At 38.1% G+C, this 12,760-nt stretch overlaps 2 protein-coding genes across 4 annotated transcripts in view; one reads left to right on the top strand and one right to left on the bottom strand.

Moving 5' to 3' along the window:
• The first annotated feature begins 1,402 nt into the window (after positions 1 to 1,402).
• Positions 1,403 to 6,974, top strand: N6AMT1 (N-6 adenine-specific DNA methyltransferase 1). Of its 3 annotated transcripts, none has more exons than XM_026033680.1 (7): positions 1,403 to 1,545; positions 2,311 to 2,397; positions 3,398 to 3,488; positions 4,171 to 4,254; positions 4,953 to 5,094; positions 6,083 to 6,217; positions 6,579 to 6,974. In XM_026033680.1, exons 1-6 carry the CDS (start codon positions 1,403 to 1,405, stop codon positions 6,187 to 6,189), a joined length of 654 nt encoding a protein of 217 aa, XP_025889465.1. In that variant the 3' UTR covers positions 6,190 to 6,217; positions 6,579 to 6,974. The 3 variants fall into 3 exon arrangements, with proteins under 3 accessions (XP_025889465.1, XP_025889466.1, XP_025889464.1); XM_026033681.1 differs by lacking the exon at positions 6,579 to 6,974 and adding an exon at positions 6,292 to 6,482; XM_026033679.1 differs by lacking the exon at positions 6,579 to 6,974 and having other exon boundaries at positions 6,083 to 6,482.
• Positions 6,975 to 8,387: 1,413 nt separating this feature from the next.
• The window catches only part of LTN1 (listerin E3 ubiquitin protein ligase 1), a 28,408-nt gene continuing 24,035 nt past the window's right edge, over positions 8,388 to 12,760 (bottom strand). The window contains exons 27-30 of the mRNA XM_026033650.1: positions 11,683 to 11,903; positions 11,003 to 11,197; positions 10,078 to 10,245; positions 8,388 to 9,414 (exon numbers count right to left, since the gene is read on the bottom strand). Coding sequence (XP_025889435.1) covers positions 9,352 to 9,414; positions 10,078 to 10,245; positions 11,003 to 11,197; positions 11,683 to 11,903 — 647 coding nt within the window. The 3' untranslated portion in view covers positions 8,388 to 9,351. The remainder of the gene's footprint in view (positions 9,415 to 10,077; positions 10,246 to 11,002; positions 11,198 to 11,682; positions 11,904 to 12,760) is intronic.

Below are 12,760 nucleotides of genomic sequence, written 5' to 3'. Positions count from 1 at the left end.
TGATTACTAAAACAGTGTTTTAAGATCCTGGCCTATTCATTAGCTTCACCTTTTTCTTTCTTCACTCCACATATTTGTTCCATTCTCAGATCTTGGGTATTCAGTAACTAAACACACACCCACATCCTGGGAACTAGAACATCCTTCCCTCCCTCTTTCTCCTTGTCCTTTGGATCAGAATTTGTTTGTTCATTTGTCCTTTGCTATGGAGAGCAAAACACTAATCTGCCCTTTGCCTGGGAATTTCCCTTCATTCCTCAGTTTCGTGAACTTTCTATTTTCCTTCAAATATTGCAGCTGCCTAGTTGGACCTAAGGTTCTTGTCAGCTGTCACTGGCAAAGAATTACAAGCGAGAAACATTTTCTTTYGTAACTGAAAAACCACTTTATTCACAATACAGATCTTTCCTCTATGTGCCTCCCTCTAGAATTTCTGCCTCTCTTCAGTTTGACTTCCTACTAAATTTTCATGAAAAGGTGATGAACAAGGAGTTACAAGGAGTAACTTTGGAATTTAATCGCACAAAAATAATATGCAAGAGTTAAGTAGTTCATATTCCTTTCACATGAATTTTTAGGGATGACTAGGCCAAATACAGTTAGAATAGCTTAACTCCTCAGGAAAAGACAAGACAAAAGCACTAAAAGCTTAAGTATGAAAATTCCACACAGGTATTTACTGAAAGCAGCCATGTGGGGGCCACACACACCCCACAGAAACCATCACACCCTCGACTCCTCTCAGTGAGGGTACCCCTGCTTCCCTGCCTGGGTTTCCTGCAAGTTCTGAGTGGCTGAGGGAGCTGCGGTTGTTAGTCTGGAGGAGACTCAGGAGAGGCATTACCCTCCCTACAACTACTTGAAAGGAGACTGTAGTGAGGCAGAGGTGGGTCTCTTCTCCTGAATAACTACCCATAGGACGAGCAAACGGCCTTAAGTTGAAGCTCTCTCATGGAATCTTCAGGTTGGGTATTAGGAAGAACTTTCTACAGAGAAATAGCAGTGCAGAATTGGAATAGACTGCCGTGGGAAGAGTCACTGACAGTCCCTGGCAGTGCTCAAGAAACGTGTAGATGACGCACTTGACGACACGGCTTAGCAGGCATGGTGATGAGGGGTTAACGGTTGGGCTAGATGATCCTGAAGGTCTCTTCCAAACATATTCTGCATCAACGATCACTGCCCGTCGCMGCCTCGGCCAGAGACCGTTACTAACGGCCGCTCTCCGCGAGCAACATGAGGGGCGGGGCGCGGTGGAGGAGGCTGCCTCCCATTGGTRGATTGGTGGCGCGCAGGCGCGTTACGAGAAGCCCTCCACCCTGCCCCTTTCCTCCTCCGCCTCCTCCCGCGTGGGCAAGAGGGGGCCCTGGTGGTGCCGGAGGAGGAGGGTGCGCGCGCGGTGATGGCGGCGCCCGCGCTGCCCACGCCGCGCTACGGGCACGTGGGCGCGCAGGGCCCGTTCCGCGAGGTGTACGAGCCGGCCGAGGACACCTTCCTGCTGCTGGACGCGCTGGAGCGCGACGCGGCCCAGCTCCGGGACGCTCGGTACGGCGGGGGAGGGGCCTCGGCGGCGGCAGCCAATAGGAGGGGAGAGGCGGGGCTGGGGGCGATGTGGGCACGTGGGCTGCGGTGGCGGTTGGGCGGTAACGGCTCCTTTCACTAGGCGGGCGGGTCCGGGMCGGGTGGGAACTGGTAGGAATGTCCAAATTAGAGCCCAAATGGCGCGCAAATCTTCTCCACAGGTTTTCATCCTCTCTGCTAAAATGGTTTTATGTAACTGTATGTAACTGTAGTGAGCATTTATGGCATTTATGTAATAAATGCCATAAGAATTGTCAAGGAAATGCTCTTACAAGCATGTATTATGAACTGTCCTCTTGCTACTCAGTCCAGAGTTTGGCCCCAAAGCCTGTGAATGAGCCTTGTGCACCTGAGCCCTGCTTTCTGTGTGGTTTCACACCGATCTTCCATGACTTCTGCTGGAGTTCAACCTTACTGCAGTGAAAGTACTCTGTATTGTGTAGTTAGTGAAAGTTTTCTGTTAGGCACAGGGGAAACATTTGTGGTTTCTGATCAGGCTTCAGAAAGCCTGGAGTTGTCCTTGTTCTGTGGGCTCAGGCAGTTGTAAACCAGGTCCCACCACACAGGTTTTGCAGATAGTGTGATCAGGAGGTGTTTTGGTGTGCTGGGGTGAAGTTTGGTGCTTTGTCTTTTTTTAAGTGCTGCCTTGACTAATTCAGTGCCTGTTCGGTGGAGGTGCTCTGAAGTGTTACAGAAAACGTGTCCATAGCTTTCTCTCTTCACATTTAGAGTTGAGATCTGCCTTGAAATAGGATGTGGATCTGGTGTGGTTTCAACATTTGTGGCTTCCATTATTGGACCCAGTGCACTCTACATGTAAGTGTAACAGTAAGCATAATATGCAAGTATAATAGCACTTAAACTGTTAATAATGATGAATATTTTGCACTCACAATATTATTTTTGCACTTTAATCATTATTCAAAGGAACCTTTTTCACAGCGAAATATTAGTCTGATTTTCCAGGATGCTGAAATCCAAGCAGACAAATTCAAAACTACTTAGGGTTCTGCAGTGATTCAGTAGTGGTMGGATTCACTTTTCCCCAGCCTAGACTTTTTGCTGGGTTGAATGAGTCTTAATGTTCTCTTTTCATAATGTGTATATGAATCTGATTATATGAATGCATAGAAACCATAGAACCAATGTGATGTGTTCTTTTCAGTGTTTGGATGGCAATTATTTAATAAAAAATCCTAATATCTATTCTAGCTTTACTGTTTAAGAAGGTACAAGGTAGGTATTTGGTTGTCAGATAACTTGATGTTACAGTCCATTAGACAGCAATATAAATTTCATCCTTTTGGATTTCACAAAATATTCTCATCTAGGTTTGAAAAGTACAATTTGGGGAATAATGTTTTGGAAAGCACATACATTGGGTACAATAATTTACTCAGAGTTAACAATTGTTTTCTTCCTTACTCTAGCAGATGGATTTTAAGTTTTGTTCAATTTCTGTTGTCTGAATTTGAATTGAAAAATTGTTCTTTTAAAAATAAACTTGTCTGGTAAATTAGCCCAAACTTCCCAAACGACCCATTGTAAGTGGAATGGGAATTTATGTAAGTATTTCTTCATGGATTTATTATACTGGGAATAGGAGAGGAAAAAATGTAATTAAATAGTTTAACTGTAGTGTTAATGGTGTAGCTGCTGATACACTTTGTATGTTTTTATGGGATATTTTTTCTTCTTTACTTGCAAAGTAAAGGGTACTGGGAAGCGTTATTTGCAGTGAAGAGTACTCATTCRTTAGCAACAGTTTCCACTGTTAAGTTTGCAGATACAGCAGTCAATAACGTTTTGCTTTCAGGTGTACAGATATCAATCCTATGGCAGCTTACTGTACACTGGAGACAGCCCTGATTAATAATGTTCAACTTCAGCCTATAATTACTGACTTGGTAAGATACATGTTTCTGTAATATTGTTTTTTAATTTTTTTTTCCTATACTTTAGTCTTCTCAGATATATACATGAAGATATAAATGAGGTGCAGTAATATTTTGTGTATTATGCCAGTATTTATAAAATACAGTATTCTTCAAGAGGTACTCCTGTAACCTGTACACTTACATACATCAATATCCAAAGTAGCCATAAAATCTACAAGCAAAACAGATCCTGCAAGAGACGAAGATTCAAATTGATTTCTAATCCAACATAACTGGACACATGTAGCACAGATAAACAGCTTGCTTTCTAGAATGGTGACATARAAGACTAGAAAAGAGACAGGTGAACTGGACTTCTAGAAGACTAGTGATTTCATACAACTTAGTAGTTTATTTTCACATAGAAGACAATTTGTAACTATTATTGTAAAAAAAAGTATTAAAAATTTTATTATTTACTTTCTAGTTATTCTCTACAGATCTGAATTTTTCATTCTTCTCTGAATAATCTTGAATGATTGGCATCTTAATGCCACAGATTTTGCTTTTCWTTTGGCTTTTTTTTTAAGTTAATCTTTGTGGCTGTTTAAATTCATAAGCAAATATCTAGTACTGTATAACTTTATTGTTACAAAATGTTTGTCTTCTGTATATATCAAAGAAAATAAGGAACCATCAATTTCATCTGTAGGTCAAAGGATTGGCACCAAGATTAAATGGAAAAGTTGATCTCCTGCTGTTTAATCCACCATATGTGGTAACACCTTCTGAAGAGGTAGGAAAAAATACTTTCAATGTGAAGCAAAATGGCCTTTATGRTATTGGAGTACACAGTAAATAAAATAAGTTCTGGTATGAAAACTGAGCTTGCAGTTGTTCAGTTGCTTCTCCTTAATTTGTAGTATTTTTAAAACAGAGTAAAGGGTGTTGTGGAGCCAGGAGTTGTAACAACTGTTTTCAAAAGAGTTCAGAGCTTCTTAGTGTTTCTAAGGTTATTATAGCATAGGAAGACTAAATGGGAAGAAGGATCACTAGCTGCTGCTTCTCAAAACATAATTTCTCCATTAAGTATGAACAGTATAGTTTTTACTAATAAGTCTTAATAAGGCAGAAGTCCTTCAATGCAAAATGCATTTTTTTTTCTGCAAAATAAATATCCTCTACTTCCACAGATTTCTGACTTTTTCAAAACTTGATCAGCAAAACATAGAAACAGTTTACTGATCATCTTTGAACAAAATATTACAAGAAAAATGTATATAATACAGTCACATTACAGCTTTCAGTTAGAAGTAGCATCTTGCAGAATTTTTTTTTGATGAATAAAAAGTAATTTTACTGAATTAAAATTGTCAGATTTGTAATGGCAGACAGCTAAAGGTAGAAGCTATGGTGGTGTTTCTCGTAAAATTACCATTATCATTTCTGTCATTCTGTATTAAGTAAGACAATTTTGGCTTCAACTATTCCTAGGTGGGAAGTCACGGAATAGAGGCATCCTGGGCTGGTGGCAAAAATGGCCGGGAAGTAATGGACAAGATTTTTCCATTAGTAGCAGACCTGCTCTCAACAGAAGGATTATTCTACTTGGTCACAATTAGAGAAAACAATCCAGGTGATCATTTTCCCAGATCCTCAGATTTTAAATGTGCCAAACTAGATTTCCTCTGGTAAGTTACCAGACTGACTAGCAAACAAAAAAAGTATGTGACATCATTTTCATCTAATATATGGTGATAGCAGTCACTTAAAAATGACAGCAGGTATTAATATTCACACAGAAGCTGTTCTGTGTTAATTGTTCAGGAGTGCTACTGGTAGCTCATATTTATTGGGTACTTCATATAAATTATGCCCACCCTTACTGAGCATCGTGCTCCTCTTTCAAGTTACTAAGGTGATTAATCTCCAGAGGGCCTTTGCATAATTTGATGCCWCTCTGAATCCTTTCTCATGAAAGAGGATTCTGTGCGTGGTAAAGGTTTAGAATTCACTGCTCTGTAATTTATTTTGGATGAAAAGTAATAGGTAGGTCCTGAGCCCAAGAGCTCTACAAGACTGGCTGCAGGTCTGAAACCTGGCCGTTTATCTTCTTCTGACAGAGGTAGCTAAGCAGTCCTTTGTCATGAAAAAGGGTTTCYAGGGGGTGGAAGGGGAAAATGTTATATACCTTAGTTTGAAAGTGAGAACTGTTTCCTTCTGGAATGGTGTATGGAAGAGATTTCGTAGTTTTCCTATAGCCTCTGCACTCTGCATCTTATGCTTCACTTGAAGTAAACTTCAAGATTACTCATTCACAGCTGATGAGGCTGCAATTCATCACATCTCTCAAAGCTGCTTCTCTTATAAATTAGTTTCATAACTGAACTACTTGCTGCAAGATAACATTTGAAACAAATGCCAAAGCACAGTACTTTAGTGGAAAGTAAAGTCTATTTGTTTTTGGTAAAAGACTACTTTGCACAAAACTACTCTCTGAAAGAGTAAGATGAAATAAGCTGCAAGGCAAAGATTTTAAGTTATGTTTGGCAAGTAGTTTAGCACTGCTTTTTAGAGGTGATTCAAATGGAAGCTTGGTTGTAACGCTGCACATTTAATTACAGACGAAATTCTGGAAACAATGAAGAAATATGGCTTAGAAGGCACTAAAGCACTTTCCAGGCAAGCAGGAAGAGAAATGCTTACTATTCTCAAATTCAAGAAGTCTTGAAAACCGTTCCTGGTCTTCTATGTCTTGGGTATGCAGAAAGCTGAATATAAAATGTTAAAGCTGTCCAACGCACTTTTTAACGCACTTTTTTTCACTCTGAAGTGCACCCGCACTTCCCGGCTCCTGATCAGCCAAACCACTCCAACTGGGTATYGTGTGTTTATTCGGGGCATCAGTGAGCTTTTAGCTGCTCTCAGAAGCACAGCTGTCCTCTCACCTGCCATCAGGCTCTTGGGGCTGGAACTGAGAAGTGCCCTCTCTCTCTCAAGGGCCTTTTTGGCATTTGCACTTCAGTACTAAAGGTTTTTTTAAAGTAAATAAAGTATTTGTATATTTGTGTTTTACTGAGGTAATGTATTTGCTGTAGTTTTTCCTGTTCCACAACGCAGGTCTCTACCTATGCTGTACTTAACTAAACAGCAGAAAGAAGTGGTGTTCTTCCTAACGCTCTGATAGAGGCAGTCGGTCCTGCCAGAAAACACTTTGTTCTACACCATGCAGCACAGAGCAACAAGCAAGTCTAGAGGCACCTTACTCGCCTTGGTTAGTGCTCTCTCTGAGAGCATTCTCCAAGATTTTCACGGGTTGTTATGAACCGCAGCCTGAAGTTAAACTCTGATAAACTGTAGCCTTCTTGTCAGTGTAGTAAGCTCATAGAAGTTTGCTGGAGAATTGTAAAGGCTAGTCCATGTAAGACTTCAGAAACAAACATGCTGCTCTTGTACATAAGACTCCAAACTTTACAAATTCTTCCCTCAGCAGAGCTAACCTACCAGAAGCTCTGCTAAGAGATCAGAAAAAAAAAAAAAAAGGTTCTGAGCACACAAGACATTTAAAAGGGTAGGAAACGGGGTATTTTACTGCAAAGGAATAGCAGAACATAGTCCTGGGTGCATCATACTACCTCTGTGTTCACTTCAGATAACTTTTCTGAGAGCAAACAGAGGTTCTTGGCTCAATCATTCGCTTTAATGCAGAATTGTGGTGGGGGTTTGGGGCTTTGGGTTTTTTKTTTGTTTGTTTTTTTGCTTTTGTTTTCACACAGTTTTAATGCTGGGTGGATAAATCACTCCAGGAGTTTTATCTTGTTAACAGCTATGACCAACAAAAGGCTGCTCTGCAGAAGCATCACAGCATCAAAAGATTTTTAGATGCAATCAAAGCACATAGTAGATTAAAACTGCAAGTTTCAGAAAAGGGAGGGTTAATCAATCTAGCTCTTAATTAAAACTAAGGAACTTGTTCAGGAAGAAGTAATGAAAAAAATAATCATGCAGCACTATTGATCACAACACCTCTCACAAGACTTCAGCAACATGTATGGTTTTAGAACAAACAATAAGGGGCAGAATAATTATAGTAAGAGGAGAAAAAAAAACTCTGATGGACTATCTAGCAACTGAACTTTTGGACAAGGAGAAACATCTTTATATACCTTAATAAAACACGAATCAGTAGGTCTCATGCTGATGAATGCAACTTTAGTGCAAGTGCTATTCAAAATCCAATCCACGTAAACGCAGACGGGTCCTGTAAAAGTGGATTGTGATGGTGCCAACATCTTCCTCATCTTCCTGGTAAACCTTCAGCTGCTTTTTTTTTTTTTTTTTTTTTTTTAAATCTTTTAAGATTTTTCTATCTGCATGAATGCTCCGCCTTTGCCAGGGCACAACTATTCCTTTCTCCTAGGACATGAGCAGAGAATGCAACACTATTCCTGGAGCGAATTAGAGATGACCAAAGAAATTATTCGCAATGAGTCTTTTCTGAAAAAGGGAAGAAAAACAATTCCAGAGTTTTTGTATCAGCAGTTACGAAAGCAACACAGCGTGCTCCTCAGTGTATGTTTCCAGTTAGTCCTTATCACAAGTTCTAATGTGTCTATTCGTTTCTTTCAGAGGAATTTCCTTTTAGCAACCAAGTGCTATACGTTAAATACATGACTTCCATTACAGACAAATAAAAAAAGTTTTAAAGCCATTTCCTTAAAAGTAACCAATTCTGAGAAAACACTTAAGCATCTAAAGATCAGGAGTTGAAGTATAGATAATAGCATATGCAAAAATATCATCTGAACATTTGAAATATTAATTTCTGAAAGTCTGCCACACAGAAGAAGACATAATTCAGAGAATACAAAGACTGCTAAAATTTATTTATTCCTCCCCTTTTATTGACTTTTCCAAGAAACCTAGAACAGAATAATACCATCCAACTTAGAATCTACTAGCATGCTACTGCTGTTAAAAATAAAGAAGAAAAAAAATGAAGGAAAAAATAGTGAAATGCAGACAACATTAAATTCCAATACAACTGTTATATTCAGTTACTGGACAGATTCAGTGATGACTTATTTGGCAGATGGTGGAAACATTAACTGAAATAATGAAAACACAGGAATCAATCAGTGTCTAAGTCTTCTCTTTAAAAGCCTATCTATAGTAAATAGGTAGCATTTTGCACTGTCATGCAGGAATGACTTTGTTCCCTCTGTGCTTATTTAATTCTCATGTTTTTAGGTTGTTGGATGGCTGAGGTTTTAGCGGTGGGGAAGAAAAAAAAAATCAGACTGTTAAAAGTCTGTAAGCTCAATGTATAAACATCTTAATTTAGATAATGTTTAGGTTTTATTCTTTAACATAATTCCTTAATTCCATGCCTTAAACTTAATGCTTAACAGCAATATTTTTTTTCTCTGTAAGAAGACTATTGTAAGCATACATTTACTATAATCAAAAACTCAAGTCTTCATACCTGCTATTATGGTAAATTCATGTGAATGAATTAAGATGCATGATCCGACTTAAGTGTATAACACCATGTTGAATCTAACTAAAACAAAAGACGTTTGAAACAACTATGTTGTGGCTTAAATACCACTTTTCAGACACAACCCTGCATTACTTCTGAATTTTTAATATATCTTAACCTTAAAAATATACAAATTAAAATAAATTATTCTTATATATTTCTTTGTATCAAAGAAGAATCTTTAAACTTTTACAAAATAGTCCAGAGGTAAATATATATCATAGCCCACTAGTCAAGAAGTCAAAGTAATTGACATTATTTCAAAGAAGTAATCACTTCTTTCAACATACAGTTTAACATYTCCTCTTCATTTACTAGTCAGCTCACAGAAAGCAGAAACACCATTTTATTTCAGAAGAAGGTCTCTCGACAAAGTGGACATGTGGATTTGTTGCTTGAAGTGAACCATTTGTACTGAAAAAGAAATATGACCATTTAATACAAAAATACAACCTGAATATCAAATTCTTGGTTTTATCTGCTTTATCACTAACAACAAAGTGTTACTTGCCAATGAAGGTAAGTATAATAMTAATACTCTTGAAAAAGGAGAAAAAAAAAGAAAAAAAAAAGAATAAATTTCCATGTGAGTACATGTGAGTCTCATTTTGGGAAAGTAAAAAATAATGGTTTTAAACACATCAATAATTTTCTATCATATGGCAGTACAGCATCTCATTCCAGATTCACTCGTTAACCGTACAACTGAAGTTTATGATGACTTTGATAGAGTCAACCACTAAATATCAAGACCATCGAGTTTACTGAAGAGCAAGACCCTTTTACAATTCCCCTCAATGAGCAGACATTCAAGACACCGTTGCTACACCCTGTACACATGCTACACGCATGTACTGGCTTGTGCTTCAGTAAACAGAAAAGGGATAGTTATTGTCTATAAATTATAGAAATCCCTTTATCATTCCATGTCCTTAAAAGTCTAGTACAAAATCCCTGCAAATCATTAATAAGTTTATTTCATCCAAGATACGAGATGGAAAATTGGCATTACAGTAGAAAGACTGTTTTAAATAGATTTTTTTTGCCTATTCAGATGGATGTAGCCTGGCTACTTACCAAACAAGCTGAATGAAACTTTTTCTTGCACGTCCTGCAAGCTTTCTTGGGAAGAGAATAGTTGGAACCATGAATGACTGAGAAACAGATCATGCAGTCTTCAACACCTTCAAAACGTTTATCCACATTATTTTTCCACAAAGATAAGCCTTCCATAATACTTCCATTCTAACAGAGAGAAAAACAGCTGTTAACGTTAGAGTCCCTTCTGAATATCCTCAAAGCATTCAAAAGCACAAGTGAAGAGAGAACAGGGCCCAGTAATGTTACCTACCATACACCCAATACCTGAAGACCTTCAGACTAACTGAAATTATAGGTGGTTTCTGCAGCAAGTAATTTACAAAGCCAACCATGATCTATAGACTGAGAGTAGCTTAACCTTTAGAAACAGATGAAATATGAAATATCCATCACTGAAAATGAGGGATTCATCCATCAATGAAAAGAATGCAATTAAGAACATTTAAAAGGTGACATTTAAAGTGTCATTTTCTGTTTTCTTAATTCTTTTCCTAACTATGCAGGATGCAACGGGAACCACTACCAGTCTTTTAGAGAATTTCATGTATCGATCTGTGGTTTTTTCCACACTGCAGTTGAGACAGCAGARCCACACATGGCAAACACTGGGCTACCTCATAGAAGACCTACATTTTCAGCTTTGGCCAAGAATCTGCTATGATTTACTAGGCAGCTAATTCTACCAATCTGTTTCACCATCTGGCAAAAAAAAAAAAAAGATACAAATGACCAACCTGGTAGCACTCAGAGTGTTTCTGATGAGATCTGAGATTACAGATAGATAGATAGATAGATAGATAGATATAAAACTATATAGATCTAAATGATACTATATTACCAGGATTATATTTTGATCATCAGGACTCCTGTTTTCAAAATTAAGGGCTTTCTCTACACTCACCTGATGGGTAAGATACGTGCTCAACTGCAGCATCCAGTTGCGCCACTGCTGAACAGCCACACCAACCCTTTTTCCACTCTCCACTGTTATGGATCCTAGTGGGTAATTTGATGGAAGCTGTATTATTAGTTCAATAAATATATCATCCACTGAATAAGTGGCAATGACTTCCCGTGCAGCAGATCGAGCTTTTACCTGTGGGAGAARAAAAAAGAAAGGTATTATTAAAGTAATARCTCTGTAATCCATTGAAGAAAGAATTACAGCTTGTCTGGTCTTTTAGTACATATGAATCACTTATACTTCACTACCTACATAATTTTCTCAGACCAAAAATACATTTAAAGCAAGTAAAAGCTCATTCACATATGGGCAATCTAACTAGAAACTGCCWTTCATCATTCCATCTAGTAATTGATTATATAGTTCAAAACTACCAAGAGGGTAGAGCATATTGATAGTGGCATCTGTTACCTACCTCCCCAACTTCTCCAACATTCAAGAAAAGCATCACTCTTTCCTGATTTATTCAGAACACAGAATATTAGTARGTACCAACATTAACTTGACACACTAATACCAAGCTGAACTACATTCTCAGTCACTTCAGATATGAAAAACACAGTCATACACGGCACATTCTCAGGYGAAACCAAGAAAGGGCACAAAGTCTTACTAACCGTCATGCCATTAAATAACTGGGTGCTAGTCTGCACAGAAGCTATTTCCTGGGAGGACAGCACGCTGCTGACGTACTTGCTTGTGAACTTATCTACGACGTTGAAGACCCGTTTCTCACAGCTGTTCCACCACAGCCTAACCATAGCTGGCAGGTCTTTCAACGTTATGTGATACACGGAGCAGGCCAGGYGTGGGATCTGAGATGTCAGCTGCCCTGTCCCTGAGAAAGGAAAAAGGACATTGAGATACATACGATACCATTAGTAACAAATGTTGGTTCTTCCACCCTACCTGCAAAAATCTTGGTAACAAACTAACAGTGGTAACTAAAACTCCACATAGATGTCCCTTCTAAAACTGACACTCCAACTCCATATTTAACTTTGCCTTTTTCCACAGTCCTGTTGATATTCTTAGGTTTTTAGATTAACACTTCCAAACTGGAATGTCCTCTTGTAATTTAGAAKTGCACTAGAAATGGACTATCGGTAACCTATAATAATTTTCCAGATATGACAAAAAGTTCACTTTGGAAGGAACACAGAGATGTTTTGAGCACATGCAAGTTTTTCAATATCCTGTGACAGTGTATAGATAGATAAAGGACATCTTTCTCTTAGGATGTTGTGTAAGTAATTCCCCAAACTATTCAAACACAAAATTACGAAATGAAATTTCTATAGACATATAAAGAAATTCAGCCTATTTTCTGTTAATGCAGTTGATTAACTCAGGTTTTGCTGTACAGCGTGATGAGAAGAGACATTTCAGCAAGTTTTGAATATTCTSAAAAATCTTAAATTTTTTTTTCCACTTTTATTCACATATTAAACTAAAAGAAATTCACTTAGCAAAGAAAACAAGTCTGGAAACAATTGATAAGTCCTAGGCTAGACCACATACTTTAGTATTTCAGAAATTTTGTATATATTCACAATTCAGACAATAAAGAAATWGCGCATTATCACTAATAGTAATCATCTGGCATTAAGTATTTTTCTCTAGCTCTATTACGGCAGAGGTTCCCTTTGGGAAATGACCATCTAAAATTTTCCTACATATGTACATGCACATGTG

Source organism: Nothoprocta perdicaria, unplaced genomic scaffold, assembly GCF_003342845.1.
Source record: "Nothoprocta perdicaria isolate Ctin4 unplaced genomic scaffold, notPer1 scaffold_130, whole genome shotgun sequence".
NCBI classification, from domain to species: Eukaryota; Metazoa; Chordata; class Aves; order Tinamiformes; family Tinamidae; genus Nothoprocta; species Nothoprocta perdicaria.
Note: the sequence above shows the minus strand (reverse complement) of the source record. Positions and strands in the feature narration are given on the sequence as shown.

What these genes read in the sequence shown, in the direction of transcription:
- N6AMT1 (XM_026033680.1), top strand. Translation starts at nt 1,403, where the DNA reads ATGGCGGCGCCCGCGCTGCCCACGCCGCGCTACGGGCACGTGGGCGCG. An exon ending in AGCCTATAATTACTGACTTG is followed by an intron (nt 3,489 to 4,170) that starts GTAAGATACATG and finishes TTTCATCTGTAG; the next exon opens with GTCAAAGGATTGGCACCAAG. An exon ending in AATTAGAGAAAACAATCCAG is followed by an intron (nt 5,095 to 6,082) that starts GTGATCATTTTC and finishes ATTTAATTACAG; the next exon opens with ACGAAATTCTGGAAACAATG.